Raw genomic sequence first — 18,811 nt, 5'->3', positions numbered from 1 at the left:
ACATTTGACAGAGGATAAAACTTAACAAAATAATTATTGTGTAAAATTCTCTAAAATTTATGGTATTTGAGTAAAATTCTCCCGAAAAAGTAATTATTGTGTAATTTTCTCTAAAATAGGGGCCAAGAACTTAAACCCGGACCCGGATTAGGAATTAAAACAAACCTGAACCGGGAAATAGAGATCCGACCCAAGTCAACACTCGCACTCTTCTCGTTCCTTTTCACTTTCCTCTAACACTCACCGTAATCCTTTAAACCCTAACTTTGCCCTAAAACCTTCGAAATCAAATTCGCAACCATGTACGGAGGAGGTAAGCTCAAAATCACTCCAAACTGCTTCTCAAGAACAATTCTATAGCAGAATTTTGAATTTCTTTCACTTGTTTGATTACACTAATTTTTTCGTATTTCCAATTTTTTGTTTGCAGATGAAGTATCAGCTATAGTAATTGACCTCGGCTCCCATACTTGCAAAGCTGGTTATGCCGGCGAAGATGCTCCGAAAGCCGTTTTCCCCTCGGTTAGTCTCCTTTTCTTCTTACTTGACCTACATTGTCAATGTTGTTTCTTTAATGCCCTTATTAACTGCTAATATTGATATATAAGGTATTAACTGAATTTTTAGATGGAATTTTACACCGTTAAGTAATTTCTCAGGTGGTTGGATCGATTGATCAAATGGAAATTGAGGACCCTGCTAGTGTTGAAAAGAATGCTTCTGCAGATTCGAAGAGCGTTAATGTTAAAGATTCCGAGAAAGTCAAGGGAAACCGTAAATTATATGTAGGATCTCAAGCTTTAGGATTTCGTCGGGATAATATGGAGGTTTGTTTTCCGAGTCTCTTTAGTTTTGTATTTGGATGACTGGTATAGGTATCTGCAAACCGTGTAATGTGTAGTGTTTTAACTTGCTGTTCTGCTGATGTACCAGGTGTTATCGCCCATAAAAGATGGGGTTGTTGTTGACTGGGATATTGTTGATAGCATTTGGGACCATACTTTCAGGTAGTGGCTGGTTGTTTATTGAGAGTTTTTTTTATACAAAATCTGTTCTAAAATGTTAGTATCTTTAGGGAATGTCTATTGGTGGATCCTAAAGAGCATCCAATGTTGCTTGCAGAACCTTCATTCAACACCCAACAACAGAGAGAGAGGTAATTTTAATCTGTTGCAATTGCCAAACTTTGTTACACTAGTGATCCCTATTTTCTGTTATGTAAATTGAATAATTGACTTGACTTGTTTTATTCTTTTGGTGCGTTACATCTTAATTTACCCTTTTTGTCCCTGTATTTGTGATTAAAGAATGATGTCTGTATGCATATTTATTGTACCATTTTTTTAAGCAGCCTTTTGTTCTGCTGCCTCATGCGGCCCCTAGTTTCTCTATTTTCTCCCATTTCCCCTGCCTTTTCTTTACCTTGTAACATTCTTGTAATCAAACAGTTGAGCCTGGTTTTTGTTTCTACATGAGAGTGACAACTGTGGACAAAGTTGGTTGAGGTGGAAAAATTTTCTTTCAGGTTTAGCAGTCGTATTAGGGATTTTTAACAAGAAGTAGCACTTATTCTTCATGAAATACGGAAGACTAAGATCAGTTTAGGGATTGTTTGATAGAAGTAGCGCATGTCATCATGGAAGACAGACGAATATGTATAATTATATTATAGTTCGCAGGATGTACTTTTACTGCTTTAAATTAATTTTTTTCTAGCATTTTTTTTTATCAGTGTTTTGCTTAAGTAAATAATGTGATAATCTATTATGCAATTTTTTTTTTGCTTGCTAAAATATAAATAAACATCAAAGCAAGAATTTAGACAATTACTTCCTCTTCATGTATCTCACAGGACTGCAGAGCTAATGTTTGAAAAATACAATGCCCCAGCCTTATTTTTGGCCAAGAATGCTGTATGCACTTACTGCATCCTCTTCTCACATTATTTTTGTTCTCAATTCAACAGGTTTTATATAATTTTCTTTTCATTTCCTCACCTTATACTTGATTTTAATTAATTGGCGTATTTTTCAATGTTAGGTTCTTACATCGTTTGCTTCAGGCCGTCCTACATCACTAGTTGTTGATTGGTAGGGCCATATATTATTGTTTAAAATTGTTTTGCTATAACTATTTGTCAGTTTATAATTTATCTTCTCTTACTTGTTGCTAAATTTTTTGAGGCATTGTTTTGGGGCTTAGGCGGCACAAAGAAATTTGTCCGTTGATTTTGGGGGAATGTTCTCTTTCCCAGATCTAGGCTTCATTCTTGGATGTCCTTAGGTGGCTTAAGGTCTTGTAGGCTTGTAGCATGACATGAAGAGGAAGTGCATCACATGACCTCTTAAAAAGAAAAACTCTGGTGCATAAAGTCCATTATAATTACGTTGATTCACTGTACTAAAAAGTAAAAACTAATGCACTATAGGCATTACATGGGCTGTATTGAACTTAAGGTGCAATTGCTTGAACTTTTTAACTTCCAACCCCCTACAAGAAATAGGACTTTTCGATGACTTGACTCTTTAGTTGACTTAATTTGGAAGATAGAAATTGCTGCCCAGTCCATTCCAATAAAGCTGAAATTGCTAAAGACCCTTTCAATGAACCACTAAATAAGCTGTTAAAAGAAGCACATGTATAAGTATAAGATTAGAAGAAGACTATGAAGTAATCTTATATTGCAGATGAACCTATGTGAATTGTGCCCCATAGTATCAAGAGTAAAGATTCTATATATGATGTTGGCTAGAGTAATTAAAGTATGGATACTTTCAAGATAGACATAGAGTGTGGTAGAGCTTTAAAGATTAAATTTTGACATTGATTTTTTTTATTTTTTGAAATACCCATAACTTTTGTCAAAATGGTACTTTTTCAGTGGCGGAGGTTCAACTACTGTTGCTCCAGTGCATGATGGTTATGTTCTTCAAAAGGTAATTCTCTTTTTACATCTGAATGTAACCCCTATGACAGCAAGACTTGCCAAAATATTTTGGATATACTGTTTTCCCTTAAATTTTCCAAAATAAAAGAACTGCGTGATTCCTTGCCATTTTATTGCGTTTTTATTGTTTTTATGCTGTATCAGTATTAGACAATCTCAAAATTTTCTTTCACATTACCTTTAGATTGCTAGGGAGTTCCTCTGAAGTTATTAATTGTGTCGGATTTGAGTTTTGGCTACCAGATTAGCAACATGTCCCTACTTTGGCTGAAATTTAGTAATTATTTTACTATCTGCTTCTGCATGCATGCATGCTAGCTATGTTTTGCAGCGTGATTTTGTATAACTGGTGTTTTGCCACCTTTATTTACTGAACCAAGAAATTTGCTAGTGTTTGTAAATCTATGAATGTGTGTGTATATACAGGGATTTTTAACCTCCGATTATCTTGTGCTCTTACTTATGATTTTAGACAATTGTATGTCATTTATGGTTGACAAGCAGAAAAAAAAATTAAGGATGATTATTTTTGTATTCTTTTAATATATATTCGACCGTGTGTTTCTCTCTCTCTCTTTCCTGTGAGCAACTTGTGAATATTTTTTCTTCTTAGTCATGTTTATTGTGCTCCAGAGATGGTATGTTGTGGAAATTTGTGCTTATCAGCATTGATGATGTTATTTTCTTTTTAGACCAGCAAAATATATGCAAAAATCCAAAATTCTGGCATCATCAAGGCTTTCAGTAATATGTTTCTGCACGAATATGCTTACAATAAAGATCATTTAATTTTAAGGATTATCTAGACTTTCAGTAAAGATCATCTAAGATAAATCTAGGCTTTCAGTAATTTCGGTGATCTTTATTGCAAATAGTAATATTTTATGCAAAAGCACTTGTAATTGATATATAGATGGCTTTCATGATTAGAATTTGCTAATCTTACTGTTGATTACTTCATTGATAAACATAAAGGCATTGATGTCTATGTATTTCGGCGAGTTTACTACTTTCGATGAATATCAGATTTTTTGTAAAAACTCCTGGACAGCACAAAATCAGTTTTAAGATAATAGTGCAATTGTCATAATGACTGGTATTTAATGCAACATGCTAACAGGCGGTATATAATGCCTTTTGATAGCTGAAGAAGTTCTGAGACTATGCAGCAACTTTTATAAACCATATTTTGCTACATAGTATGTGGATTAGTTTTGCTTTCTGCTTATGTCAAACTCTCTAGAACTTCTCCAATAATAAAATTTGGTCAAGTTGATATCCTTATGATAATAGCAAGGCTCTAAACTGCATTTATAAAAACTCTAAACTGATGGTCTTTTTCTTTTTTCTTTCCACATTTCTTGTGACATTAGGCAGTCCTTTCTTCTCCCATAGGAGGAGAGTTTCTCACTGATTGCCTATTAAAAAGCTTGGAGAGCAAAGGTATCACAGTAAGTGGCTTATTTGTTCAATATTACCTAGAAAGACAAATTTCTTTTGGCAAGACTTTTGTTATTATGTTATTATCATTTAATATGATTTTTTTGGCTTTGCAGATAAAACCAAGGTATTCTTTTAGGAGAAAGGAAAACCGGCCAGGTGAATTTCAGGTACTTCAAATTGTTACTTGTGGTTTCTTTAACTAAACATACACACATCAGCGTATGCCTATGCATATGCATATGCATGCTCTTATGGGAAGAGGAGAGAAATGTTTTTTGTATAGACTACACATCTTGTAGCTATAATAGTTTGTCATAGGAGGTGAGCCTTGACGCAGCGGTAAAGCTGCTCATTTAGTGACCTATAAGTCACGGGTTCGAGGTATGGAAATTCCGTATTGGCAAAATCCAAGGGAAAGGTTACGTATAATTGCCCAACATCCCCCATCCCCATAATAGCCGAGGAGCACTTTGTGCATCAAATAAGCCCTTTAATTATTCAGTCATACCCCATAGGAATTCTCTATTATCTCCTTTCATATTTGACGAGGGAAAAATTTGTTTAATTTGTGTGTTTATGGTCGGCAAGGGCTTAAATGATTTTGACTTTTTGTATTTGAATTGGTATGGTTTGAAGGGAAAGCTGCAGTCAGATCTGAATTGTTTGGTATCTGAGGTTTTTGGGTTACAGAAAACTTTGTTTTTTTTAAAATGACAATCATTTTGTATTCTGATCTAAGTCTCACTTAGTAGCAAGAAATTTTTGTGTATCTTTTCTGGTATTCACTTTTGATTTTTTTACCTTATTTGTTTGTGAATGTCACAGGCAGTGGATATTGATTTTCCTAATACAACCGAAAGTTACAAACTCTATTCCCAGGTCTGTGATTGATCCTTGAGTTTCTCTCCTTGAGAGGATGTCATCCTGTTTTCTTTTCCTTACTTTTTGAATTTTCTATTTAAAACAGAGGGTAATTGCAAGTGATATCAAGGAATGCGTTTGTCGAGCCCCAGATACGCCTTATGATGGTATCATATAAAATTTCCCATGTTTGCTTTTGGAATTTGTCCATTGCGATTATTCAATTACTTTAAATACTATTTTCATATCATATGCTTTTAGTTATTCTGCTATATGTGTGTGTTTTTTTGTGGAAGATTATTACAATCGTGTTTTCCAATTTATTCCAAATGCATGTTCTAATAATTTTTGTTGCATGATAGCATCATAGTTGTAAGTGCATGTCAAGTTTTATGAAGGCTCTTCTTTCCCTTGAAGCTTTATGTATACTAGGTCTTCTTTTAAGCTAACTCTACTATCTCTCTCTCTCTTATTATTTTCTTTATTAATGCAGAAAAGGCGTACTCAAATATTCCAATGACTCCATATGAGCTTCCTGATGGACAGTAAGTCTTTTGCAATATTACATTTCCCAACATGGATACTAGTTGAGCATCCTTTATTTTGCAATTTTAAACGAAGAGTACTTGTTAGTCATCTGATATTGGATTTTTGATTGCAAAATAGGACAATTGAAATTGGAGCTGATAGATTCAAGATGCCAGACATTCTTTTCAATCCATCCTTGGCCCAGGTGTGTTAATGAACCTTGAGGGTGCCATTGTATTATATTCTGTTCTGCCTATCCTAGCCCTTATGTTTATTCTAACAATAAAGGGCAAAATGTGAAGATTCATGTAATTTTCTAAATGTAAATTATATCTTTTTTACCTATAGTATTTGAGGGCATTTTATAACAATAATATGTGCTGACATTGAAAGAAGGAACTGTTCAATTTTCTAAAACTCCACAAAGCTACAACATGTTTATGATGGAGATGGCATTTCTTTAGATTATTGGAGTGCTCAAATGATTTTATTTATACTGTTTTATTCATGTAATTTTCTTCTAATTTGTGTCACATATACAAATTTTATGTCATCATCCCATTAGCTTGGTTACAAAAATACAATCCACATGAATACTTCTCTTGCTCATTTGTTTTTGAAGAGATATTTACTCGTAAATTCTATTTTTATTTCAGAGTTAAAACTTTTTCTCATGAAATTTGATTTTCCTTGTTACTCAATTATTGTTATTTTGTAGAAATTAAAAAACAATTATAGCTATGTTGTACAAAAGAGGAACTAATGTCCGTTTTATCTCTTATTGTAATTGCACTTGTAATTAAGACCTATTAATTATCATTTACTTGATGGGGCTCTATGCAAATCATGGTTTTGATGATGAGATATTTAATGATTCAGATGGGCTCATTATTAAGTCTTTTTTATTTTGTAAACTTGGTATGGTATGTTGATTGGCAAGCTGTTTTTCACTAGTATGTTCACAAAGCTTTATCTTGTTCTCATCGGACCGTCAGACAATTCCTGGCATGGAGAATATTGGGGAGATTACTTCTAATGTTCGTGGTTTGCCACAAATGGTAAATTCATTCTTCTATCTTTTGATTGATTTCCAAATGTTAAGACCTTAAATAATTGGTATATTTACCATTGTCGTACTTTTTTTTAATGTTGTCAGGTCATAGAGAGCATTAATAAGTGTGATGTGGATATTCGGAGAGAACTATTTAGTAGTATACTGGTAAGTTGATGTAAATAGCCTTATCTTGGTTTTTTAGACTGGAGAATTAGATGGTCCTTTTTTAAGTTGTAGTGTATTGGTATAAGTCTTGCATGGATATCAATTCACAATGGCAAAGCTATTTTTTTGTCGAAGGGATATTTGCTAATATGCTTAGGAATCAAAATCTTCATTGGCGTCGATCATATTTGATCTCTTCTAGAAATATTTTTCGTTAAATGTGAAGTGGTATAGTTTAGGAAACATTTAATCTGCCATACAAACTACCCATGCAGATTCTTTGTGTATATTTGGCATGTATCTTCCCCATGATATGAGGACTAGATTGTTTCTAAACAGTAATTATTCCTACAGCTTTCTTGCTTTTAGGTTGCTGAATCAGGAAAACAACTTGCTAAAAGTTTCAATATTTGACAATTTTTTTAATGCTTTTACTTTGGATATCAATGTGAAGCATGATGTTGTCCACATTCATGCATCTACTCCATTTATAAATAAAAAGTAGAGAAGAAGATAACTTTACTTATTCAAACCAGATCCTCTCCCTCTCAATTTTATTGCATTATGCATTGCAAGATTCATGACCGAGTAATGTAGCTTTGACATTATGGTTCATTGTGATATGTTAAATTGAATTGGTCCTTTTGTTTCCTTTTTAATGTAGCTTGCTGGTGGCACAGCATCAATGCAACAGTTGAAGGAACGTCTTGAGAAAGATTTGCTTGAGGTGCAACCCTTAATTGTTTTTGGAAAAACCCATTTCTTCTTATCTGTTATATTATTTATTGTTCAAGCTTCTTATCTGTATGGGAATTAATTCTTGGGGATTCATTCACGATCCTTAAGTTTCATGCATGATCCACATGACAAGAACTTTTAGTACTTATTATCTGGTTTAGTAATATTCATGACTTCATACTGTCAGTTTCATCAGTAGCATCCATCTTAATTCCTTTCAAGCTTGATGCACCTTTAAATTGGGTGTCTGGACTAGATTTAAATAATCAAACTCCAAATTTATGTTTTAAATTACGAAATGACATTTTAACTGTAAAATTCTCAATTTAACTTGCAACTAGATGCTATTTCCACTGAAATTCAAGTTATTTAAACTTGCAAGTAATTTAAAAAATTTACTTTCCTTGTATTCAAATCAAATCCTTTTCCAAGAGCTATACTCTATTTTCAACTCCTAGTCTTTACAAAACATTTCCTTGAAGGAATGCTATTTCATATTGAACTTCAAACATGAAATCTTTTTAGTTGTATGAGAAATTTCATTCATCCTCTCTTTTTATGTGTGTTTCCTTAGCTGTAGTTTATGTTGCACAGCGCAGAAAATTATTTTTAAAGAGTTATTAATTGTAGAAAAGAATTTGCGTATGTCAAAGAAGATGTTTTTATTGGCAGGATGCCATCACAATAAATGAAAACAAACTTTAGGTTCATTTGCTGATCTAATGGCCATTTATTGACATGCAGGAGTCTCCTCAAGCTGCTAGAGTTAAAGTGCTGGCAAGTGGAAATACAACAGAAAGGAGATTCAGGTTTCATTTGAGCTCTCTTTTCTTATATTTTGGTATTGTTTGTGTTAGTGTTAGAAATCATCTTTCTCATTCTGGCGATGGCCACTGCATCATGGTTTATTTTATGGATTTTGCCATGCAGAAATTTACCAAAAGCGTATATTAGGGTTTCTTAGTTTGTAAGTGTTGGACTGGCAGATGCTGCAACAAAGATGCGACGGGTTAAAATTTCCGAAAGAAAATAATTTAGAAGCTAATATGATTTATTAGTAATTTAGTAGTTAAGCAAAGGATTTGAATTTGTCCCTGAGCACCAGTATGAAAAATAACCAGCGGACTGCTTTAGCCTAGATTCTTAGGGAATTTGCAGTGGTAATTTTAATTCTCACTACCTTGATTTAATGGCGGGAGTTAACAATGACGAGTAACCTGCTTAAATCCCTTGATCTTCTGATACCATCCAACTTGTAGATGATGTTGGTAGTCTTGTCCTATCATTCAGTGATTATTATTTTTATTTTCAAAACCGAGCAAACCCATTTTAATTTTTACAAGAATCTTAACTATTTCAAATTGAATTGAACCAAACCAAAGCAGTCAGTTCGCTTTGTGTTAAAAGTGAACTAATATTTTTTATTTTCAAAATTGAACTGAACCCGAAATAAAATTTAACTTATAGTTATACCAAACCAAGTTTGGCTCGATTATCTGATTCTGTTTGGCTTTTGCGGACCCCTACTCATGAGGGCCATGACATGAGGGTATTCTTAAGCTTGTGATTGCTTTCCTTGAATTTACGTATGCAGATGGTAGCCAAAAACCAAATTAGTTTCCTTTGTTAGGAAGCATTTTTAGTTATATTTGCATTCATACTGCCGCTGTTTATAAGTCTCTTCTTTTACTAAATTTATTGCCACTCATTCTTGCACTGTTGACAGTGTATGGATTGGTGGGAGTATACTGGCTTCTCTCGGTTCATTTCAGCAAATGTGGTTCTCAAAGGCCGAGTAAGTACAAATTTTTGGAGTACAAGTTTGAAAATAATGGTAGTAAAATCTGCACTGAGCAGATTCTTTTTTCCCACTATAAAAAAAGGTGTATTGATCGACAGGTATGAAGAGCATGGAGCTTCTTATGTTCAAAGAAAATGCCCTTGATAAGGAAACTAGATTGTACCTGCATATAATGGCGGATTAAGCTATGGCCAGAGATTAGCTGTCAAAAGAAATCTTAGGTTTAAAAGTAAAATTATGCAATAACATTGACCTTTCGGAGGTTCATATTTAACGTACTTTCTAATCAAAATTATGGTATGTAGAGCAGTTTTTAACTTCATCATGTATTATTCTCCAACTTAGATCACCTTCCATCTCATTCTGTAGCATAGGTTTATTATTAGTATATTTAAACATGGATGGACCGGTATGAGCTTATTTGAGTTTAGTGTTGGAATTATTCACTTGTTTCTGGATTGAATGTTGGAAATGTTGGGAGTCTTAATCATAAGCTAACCTCTGCCATTCTAAATCTGATTGTGTTTAATCGTACTGTCCTTTGGATACAATCCTACCTCAACTTAATTGTATCAAACCGAGGTATTTGAGGAATGTTCTTTAACAAATTGACTGTTAAACTGAGGTTTCACTTATAAGCATTTTTTGGCATTAAATTAGTGCGAGATTCGTACTGTGTTATTAAGAAGGCTTAAAGATTCAAATATATAACTTATTTTAGATTTAAGTGGCAATTTGCCCTTTCAACTTGTAAGCAATGGATAATTAACATATAAATTAACTTTGTGGGCAAATTAGTCATGAACTTGTTGATTATAGATAAATAATCACATTTTGGCAATTTGCCCTCTCAACTTGTAAGCTAATTGTTCCCTAAATTGGCAATTTGACCCCTCAACTTGTAAACTAATTTGTCCAAATGAGATTAATTGCTATAATTTTCAAGTTTGTGACTAATTTGCTCACAAAGTTAATTTATGTGTTAATTGCTTATTACTTACAAGTTAAGGGGGTACATTGACTTAAATCTATCTTTTATGCTCCAAACTTATAAAATTGTTATTTTTATTTGCTTTTTAATTTTAATTGTATTCATTATTTTAAAATAGAGTTTTTCCATTTGAAAAAAAAATTAAATATGTCAATCATATTTGACATATAATTTTAATTTTAGTATTCTTTAATCATTAAAATGTATTTAGACTATAGACTAAATATGAAGAATAAATTTGAATCTTCTTCACAATAAAAAAAATAATTGCAAATGAAATTGAAAATAAAAAAAACATAAAATAATGATTTTAAAAGATTGAATAAGAAAAAGATAAAAATATGGAATGTTTTTAAATGATTAGGCCTTTTAGCAAATAAAGCTTTTAATAAACTTTGATTTTTCAGAGAGAAAAAAAAAACTCAAGATTTTATTCTTCATGTCATGTTCGGTTTAGAAATTTGGAGAATTTAGTAGATTAAAATGTGTCAATAAGGTTTAACTCAAGTGATTAAAACATTCTAGTGTATTTTTGAGATTTCGGCTTTAAATCTGAGCGAGAGCAGTGGTTCAAAGGCGATTTAGAAAAATGAAATTTTAACCGCTAATATAGTTAGATTTTATCTCAATAAAAAAAGCAATAGATTAAAATGTTGAAATAATAGCGTTGAAAGATAACAAATTAAATCAATCTATGTCATCCGTGAACTAAACCAATCATATCATTATAACTCATTAAAATAAGAGTATTATTGTAATGTCATTACTCAAAAGTGTATGTGAATAACAAACGAAATTATAAAAATACCCTATTTTTAATGAGATGTTATAATATGACATGGTAGACCGGTCTACATAAAAATTTCTCTAAATTAAAATAGTACAAAAATGTTCCTGATTTACCAGCAAGGATGGCACATGTCCACCACCAGGCTACAGAATAGTCTCACTGTTCTTGCGTGGCGGCTTTGTAGAAAAAGTTTTTTTTTTCAAACTTAATTTAAGCCTTTAAGTTTCCATTTTAGTACGGCTTAAATGTGTTATTCGACTCTTCAACTTTTTTAATTTAATTGTCTGGTACACTAACATTTTTTTTCCAATTGCACATACAATTTTATTACTACCTCAACCTCTCATGGCACTAGTTAGCTGAATTCGCGTTGATATGTAACTGTTCGCCTGGAAATATTCCGGACTCGAATCTTTGAATTTATAATCGGGATCGGTTTGAGGTTTGATACTTTAACGAACCTATGCAGATATTCACAGGGCTTGTTTGGTTAAAGACACTTAACCACGTGATTTAAGAAGTAATAATCTGGGAGTTAAGAACTCAGGCGAGATTAATACCGAAAACTACTTCTAAATTAAAACAATCCGGAGACTGCGAGATAAAAAGCACTGGGCTTGGTTTTTGATTGATTGATTTGTTGATACAAAAACAATGAAGCTCTGAGCTATTTATAGCTCCTCATAATCAAGATTCCTAATTTAACTAGGACTAAGACTCTTAAAAGAAAAACACTCCTAATGAGCTACAAACTCCTAATAAACAGAAAAGGCAATAATAATAAAAAAAGCTTTCTTTCGGGCCTGACCCCTTTGTAAGCCCATTTGCAACTCCTGACTCAGCATCCTTTTGGGCCGGTGTAAACAATGCCCCCAACAAGTCTGAAACATTCATTTTCGGGCTTGTTCCTTTTCAACCTCTTGGCCCAATCTTAAAGCCCAATAATCTACACGCTCTTCTCTCAAAGGGGTGCGCATCTATTGACCCTTCGGTACCCCCTTCATGCCACGTTGTCTCCAGCTGTCACCCACGATGTCACATCTTGGCCCCACGACCTCTCGGATACCTCTAACTTTGTTTCTTAAGAAAAATATCACTTCATTTCTTCACTTACCTACTCTCTCTGCAATTATCAAGCTTTTTCTCTCTCTTCAGCAAGTTCAAACAATTTACTGTCTCCTCTGGTAAGTGTTCGCTCTTTGTCTTTTAATTCTGACTCGCCCCTTTTTAGCGATCGCCTAACTAAGGTATTCTCATTCCCTGCAGTTATCATGGCTGCTCCTCAAGAAACTATCGCCACTCAAGTTGTTGACAAGATAGCCGATACCCGTGCTGCTGCCCCGAATACCGAATTCCAGGTAATTGTAGACGCAGGGGACAACCAACTCTGCGTGGGTCCTATTATTACCTCGCCGAGCCACCTGTGCGATATCGCTACTCCCTATCATGACGAAGTCCCACCACGCTTCTCTCTCCCACATCAGTCGTCCATTTGGTTCAACACAACTTTCCGAAACTGGCCAGTCGAACACAAAGGATACCAAGCCTGGGTAAACAGACTGAAACCCCACTTTGGACACATATGGACCGAGGTCGGAATATCTGACATGATTAGTCTCTGTAAGGCGAGCCGCCCAATAGCCAAGCACTACATAATGGGTGCATCTCTTTTTTGGTCCAGCGCAGTGAACTGCTTCTGCTTTAAATTCGGCGCCATGACCATCACACTTCTGGATTTAGCAGTGATGCTAAATATCCCAATAGTTGGCGAAAGGATCTTGCCCAACCTCTCAGCTGATGAACCAAACTTCAAGTTAACCAAACCCCAACGAAGTTACGGCCCTTATATCAACATCTTTCAGGGCGATACAGATACTGTTCCCGACGATCGAGAACACGTAGCTTTCTTGGCTTTCTTCATCTCCAAGTTTATCCTATGCCCGGCTTCGTTCAGGGTAACTCAAGACAGTTTCGTCCTCGCCGCAGCTTGGGCCGAGGGTCGAAGATGTAACCTGGGTGAATTCCTGCTCGCCCATCTATACCGTTCTCTCAATGACATCGCCCCGCATGCCGAAAAAAGGATATTCAAATGCCCTGGAGGTCCGTTATGGGTCGTCCAACTCTGGTTGTCAATGTATTTTCCAGAGCTATTTGAGAGTGTGCCTTCAATCAAAGCCGAGCTAAATGGGTTTTCTCTCATATCTTCTGGCACTCGCCTCGGCCATGTCTTGGATGTTCTTGAAGTTTTTAACAACTCGGTGAGGGCGTCAGAGTTGTTCTGCCCAATCCTATCCATGAAGTACCCACCATCATGGCTTCTGATCGGCTGGGATGGCGAGGATACTGAAGAAGTCCAAACCCATCCAACTACTCGGCTAGGTGGCCAGTACTGGGGAAGTGCCCTAAAATCCAGAAATTTGATCGCTGGTCTGGAGTATAAGCAGAGTAGCATTGAATTATACTGCCCCAACTATGTATCTCGCCAATTCGGTTTTAACCAAGGCATTCCCTGTCCTTTATTGATCTCCGTCAATAACTGCGGGACCCATAAAGCTTCCTTAATAGAATTAATGCCGACCTCCAGTTTATAATTCGTCTTAATAAGGCTTATCTTCCCCCCATTCCAGACATGTCTCGTCCTTCACCCAAACCTAAAACTACCCCTGAATATGAGAGCTGGTGGGCTTCGGTCACAGAGTCCTTCTTCGATCTTTCGCCGAAAGAAATCCTTTCTCTTCACGATTTTTCTTTACCTCCTTTGTCAAGAACTCCTATTCATGCCGATCTCTTTCTTTTGCAGGCCCCGAAACGTCCCCAGTATGAAGGTATTACTTTTCACCTCTACGAAATAGCTAAATTCGAACGTTTTTACAAGTTTAAGTATGATCCCTTAGATCGTCCAGGCATGAACCTTTTAATGCAAAAACATAGGCGAATAGCTAAACGTAATTTTGAGAAAAAAATGATAAAACTTTGGGAAGAAAAATACCAGCATCAATACTCATACGAATTTTTCCTAGCTCATATTCGTCCTAAGTTTAAATATAAGAGCCCACCGGTTCCGAAATGCAACATGTCCACGAACATTCCCATTAAAAAACGTAAAAAGAAAACCAAAAAATCCGAGCCGATCATTAATAATGAGGGAGTTTCTTACACCGGTATCAGATGTCCGTCTGATGCCGAGGCTATAGCCGAATTGGTCCGAGTCGGTTATACCAGAATCCCAGGTAATCCATTCTTTTCTGTCTTTAAAACCGTTTTTTCATTGTACTTACAACTTGGATGAATTCTGCAGTTGGTGTGCCGAAATGGCACAAGGATGACAAGTTCGACACTGATGGAGACGACGAACCTGAAGCTAAGCGGTCGAGAGCCAAACGGCCAGCGAAACAAAAACCCCTTAAAGAAGCCAAGACAAAGAAACAGAAGGTAGAGCCAAAAGGATCTCGCCTGTTTGATCCTTCGCCCAAGAATTCAGATTCTTCCAAACGGGCGACTCCATCCGCCAGCGCTCAATCGTCTTCCAAGGGAGAGACGAAGACCGCCGAAGGTTTCCATGCCGAAGAAGCAGAGTGCATGCAGACTTCGGCAGAGACTAACTCCCAGCGTACTCCAACTGCAGCCCGGATTTTGGCGAGCATGGAGGTTCCTAAAAAGCTGTCGCCCCTTGCCCCGGAGTTGCTGAATCTGTCCGAGAATCTGGCCAAGAAATCGGCTACCAAGGTACTTTTCTGCTTTTACTCATAATCTTTACATTTCCTGGCAGTTGATATTTTATTGTGGTCAATTGTGGCAGATTCCGATCGCCGATCCTGCCCTGGAGGACGATGTGACGGCGAAGGCGGATGCCTTTTTGAACTCGGATAGTGACGACGAGCTGCCGATTGCCCCAGAAGATGGGTCAATTATTCTGGAGGCGAGCAATCTTTCTGAAGATTGGGGCGCCCATTTCGATGTTATGTCCCGGATGAAGACCCTCGGCGTTTCCCTATTCAAATCGCCCGAAGAGATTGCCAGGCTGAAGAAAACTGCCGCGGCTTTATCTGACGCCCCTTCAGAGGTTCTCGGCGAGGAGGCCCGGGATGCTGTGACGAGGTTATCGGCATCTCTTGAAGCTTTTCAGAAGATATACAATGACTCGCTGGCTGTACAAGCCGAATATGAAAAGCTTCTCGCCCAGGAAACCGAAGCTAAAGAGAAGCTCGAAACCTTGAAGACGAATGTGAAGACGGCCGTTACAAGCTTGACGAATCGGCGCTCCCGGGCCAAAGAGTTGCAGGACAAGATCGCCTCTCTGAAGGTCGAGTTAGACGCCGAGGCGCAAGGTATCAAAGACCTTGAAAGCTGCATGGATAAAGACATGGTCGAAGGCATCGATGTCAAAAAGTGTCGGAGCCTTCTGAAGGGGAGTATCTCAAAGCTTGCGCCGAAGGTGGATGGGGCTCGCAAGGAATTTAGCACCATAAGGAGCGAATTGGGGCTTTGTTTTTCCCATTTTTGAACATTTCCAAAAGTTTGTTTTTGTTTGTAATCCACGTATATTGATACTTTATTGATCGGCCAAGGGGCCGTATCTTTGTTTATCTGACATTTGTTATTATGCAACTCGGCCGGGTGGCCGAATATTGAAGTGGATTTTTATGAATTTATTTCGAACTGTTTTTTTTTATATGCTCTGTTATTATATAATCGGTCCATAATTGGTCCGATATGCAATAATTCATTTCATGATTAGTTTTTACATATAAATGTTGAGAAAACGGAGTGCCCGTTGAAAAACTCAACTAAAACAGCAACCCGCCGAAGTATGCACTATTGTCTTGCATAATCGGCTAAAACAACATATAAAGACGTCGCCGGTAATAGGACAAGCGTTTAGACCGCTTCGGGGCATTTCGGCGAGAATTTGTAGACACGTCTATTCTTCGTTGCCGGAGAAACAGAACGAGCATTTCTCTTCACTCGGTGTTTGGCCAAATTTTGCGGCCGCGTCTATTCGTCGTCGGCTCCAAACAGCCGTCGGTCGATGCCATCCCAGCAACTAGGGACATACTTTTTTAGGAACTGTCCATTGATTGCTCTGTCATGCTCCTCTCCGTCAATGTTTTCCAGTAAGTAAGCACCGCCTTCTAACTTGTTGACTACAATAAAGGGGCCTTCCCAATTCGGGCTCCATTTGCCAAGCCGAGTGTCTTTATGGCCGATAGGCAAGACTGCTCTCCATACTATGTCGCCCACCGTAAAAACTTTCCGTTTTACCCGTTTGTTGTAAGCTCTCTCGACCCTTCTTTTCTGGGCTTCTAAGTGGTCTAACGCCGTCAGACGTTCTTCGTCAAGGTCAAGAGAATCTATCACCATTTTGTCAAAGTAATCTTCTTTGGACAATTCGCTCTGGTATCTGCGGCGAGTAGACATGACGGTCAGCTCCATTGGCAACATCGCATCATAGCCATAAACCAATCTGAAAGGCGAAGTCCCAGTAGCTGACTTCTGACTGGTTCTATTCGCCCAAACAGCTTCTGATAAAAGCACATGCCATTGTCTTGGGTTTTCTTCAATCATCTTTTGAACTATGAGCTTGATAGCTTTGTTCGTGGCTTCGGCTTGTCCGTTGGCCTGGGCATAGTATGGTGTTGAGTGTAACATTTTTATCTTCATTTGGGAAGCCCACCAACTTATATCGCCTCCTGTGAACATCGTCCCTTGATCTGTGGTTATGGACTCGGGCAAGCCGTGTCAGTGGACGATGTATTCTTTGAAGAACTTGATCACCGCTTCTTGTGTCGGCGACTTCAAAGGTTTAGCTTCGACCCACTTGGTGAAGTAGCAAGTGGCGATAATCACAAAAGTATGACCATCAGACGAGCCGGGTATACTTTCCCTATCAGGTCGACCGCCCATCCTCTGAACGGCCATGGCTTGATGATGGAGTGCAGGTCTTCGGCCGGGACGTGCTGTATTGGGCCGAATTTCTGACAAGCTTCGCAACCTTTGGCATATCTTATGCAGTCTTGTTCCATTTTCGGCCAATAAAAGCCGTATTTATGGATAAGCCACCTCATTCTGGGGCCCGCCTGGTGGGCGCCTGTTATACCTTCGTGTACCTCGGCCATAGCAAGCATCGCCTCTTTTGGACCGATGCATTTGAAGAGTAGCCCTTCAAAGCCCTTCTTATATAATTCGCCGGCTAAGACCACGTAATTAAGGGCTAAAGTCCTCAACCTCCTATTCGTGGCGTCTAGGTTTTCGAACCACTTCAGGAGCTCGTCCCTCCAATCTTGGGTGACGTCCAGCTGGTAAACCGATAATTGTCTTTCGTCGATCGTGATGCCCCCGGTGTGGAGATTCGGTGTTTCCCTTTCTATGGCGTCAAACTCTCGGTTTACCTTGTAACCACTACCGTGCTGAGCTAGGTCGTTTGCGACGCCGTTATCGGCCCTCTCTGTGTATTCTATCCTCGTGTCCTGAAAGCCTTCGACCAGGTGTTTCGCCTTGTTGCAATACCTCACCAACAGCTCGGACTCGCATTTGAATTCTCCTGTCACTTGTTTAATGACTAGCAAAGAATCTCCCTTTACACTGATCGCCCTCGCCCCTATCTCGGCTAAAATCTCAAAACCGAATATGAGGGCCTCATATTCTGCTTGATTGTTGGTGCATTCGAACTGGAGTCTGAATGACAACTGGTAGGATGCCCCCAAGGGCGTGACGATGTGTACTCCCGCGCCTGCCCCCTGGCTTGTCCTGGATCCGTCGAACCACATCTTCCACACGGCGATGTCGAAGAACGTGACTGTTTCTTCCTTGAGGGTAATACCAGGGTGATCGGCCAAGAAGTCTGCCAACACTTGTCCTTTTACTGCTCTTTGGGGAACATACACCAATGTGAATTCCGACATTGCAATCGCCCATTTTCCAATCCGATTCCTTAAGTATGGTTTTGATAAAATATACTTAATGATATCGGTCTGGGACAAAACATACACTACGACCGGCAACATATAGTATCGCAGCTTACAGCACGTGAAGTACAGACATAGACACATTTTTTCTATGTCAGTATAGCGAATCTCTGTGTCCGTCAGTCCTCGGCTCAAATAGTAGACTGCTCTCTCGATCCCATCGTCCTCTTGGGCGAGCATACATCCTAGGGATTCGTGTGCAGCCGATAGGTATAGCAACAACGGCTTATTCGGCTTTGGAGGGGTCATAACCGGAGGTTTTGCCAAGTAACCTTTCAAATCGTCGAACACCCTCTGTTGCTCGTCCGTCCATATCCACTCATCGGTCTCTTTTCCCCTAAACAAAACACTCCAGCTGCGAAGTCGGCCTGCTGTGTTTGCTATGAATCTTCTTAAAAAATTGATTTGACCGATGAGCCTCTGGAGCTGCTTCTTGGTTTTGGGTGGTTCAGCATTGATAATCGCCTTGGCTTTGTTCTTGTCTATTTCTACTCCCCGCTGGTGAACCAAGAAACCCAAGAAGTTTCC

At 37.8% G+C, this 18,811-nt stretch overlaps 1 protein-coding gene across 3 annotated transcripts; it reads left to right on the top strand.

The window, feature by feature from the left end:
• Positions 1–177: 177 nt before the first annotated feature.
• Positions 178–9,979, top strand: LOC126685807 (actin-related protein 4-like). 3 transcript variants are annotated; one of them, XM_050379765.2, is made up of 20 exons: positions 181–313; positions 431–522; positions 660–827; positions 934–1,007; positions 1,076–1,156; positions 1,853–1,913; positions 2,041–2,090; positions 2,882–2,936; positions 4,321–4,398; positions 4,504–4,557; positions 5,216–5,269; positions 5,358–5,418; positions 5,745–5,796; positions 5,918–5,984; positions 6,775–6,837; positions 6,936–6,998; positions 7,663–7,725; positions 8,481–8,545; positions 9,463–9,531; positions 9,636–9,979. In XM_050379765.2, the coding sequence occupies exons 1-20, from the start codon at positions 301–303 to the stop codon at positions 9,679–9,681; spliced, it is 1,329 nt and encodes a 442-aa protein (XP_050235722.1). In that variant the 5' UTR covers positions 181–300; the 3' UTR covers positions 9,682–9,979. The 3 variants fall into 3 exon arrangements, 1 of the variants encoding a protein (XP_050235722.1); XR_007643736.2 differs by lacking the exons at positions 8,481–8,545; positions 9,463–9,531; positions 9,636–9,979 and having other exon boundaries at positions 179–313; positions 6,734–6,837; XR_007643737.2 differs by lacking the exons at positions 5,745–5,796; positions 5,918–5,984; positions 6,775–6,837; ... (3 more) ...; positions 9,463–9,531; positions 9,636–9,979 and having other exon boundaries at positions 178–313; positions 4,321–4,390.
• Positions 9,980–18,811: the final 8,832 nt, after the last annotated feature.

The sequence above is a fragment of the Mercurialis annua genome, linkage group LG6 (genome assembly GCF_937616625.2).
Source record: "Mercurialis annua linkage group LG6, ddMerAnnu1.2, whole genome shotgun sequence".
Taxonomy (NCBI): domain Eukaryota; kingdom Viridiplantae; phylum Streptophyta; class Magnoliopsida; order Malpighiales; family Euphorbiaceae; genus Mercurialis; species Mercurialis annua.
Note: the sequence above shows the minus strand (reverse complement) of the source record. Positions and strands in the feature narration are given on the sequence as shown.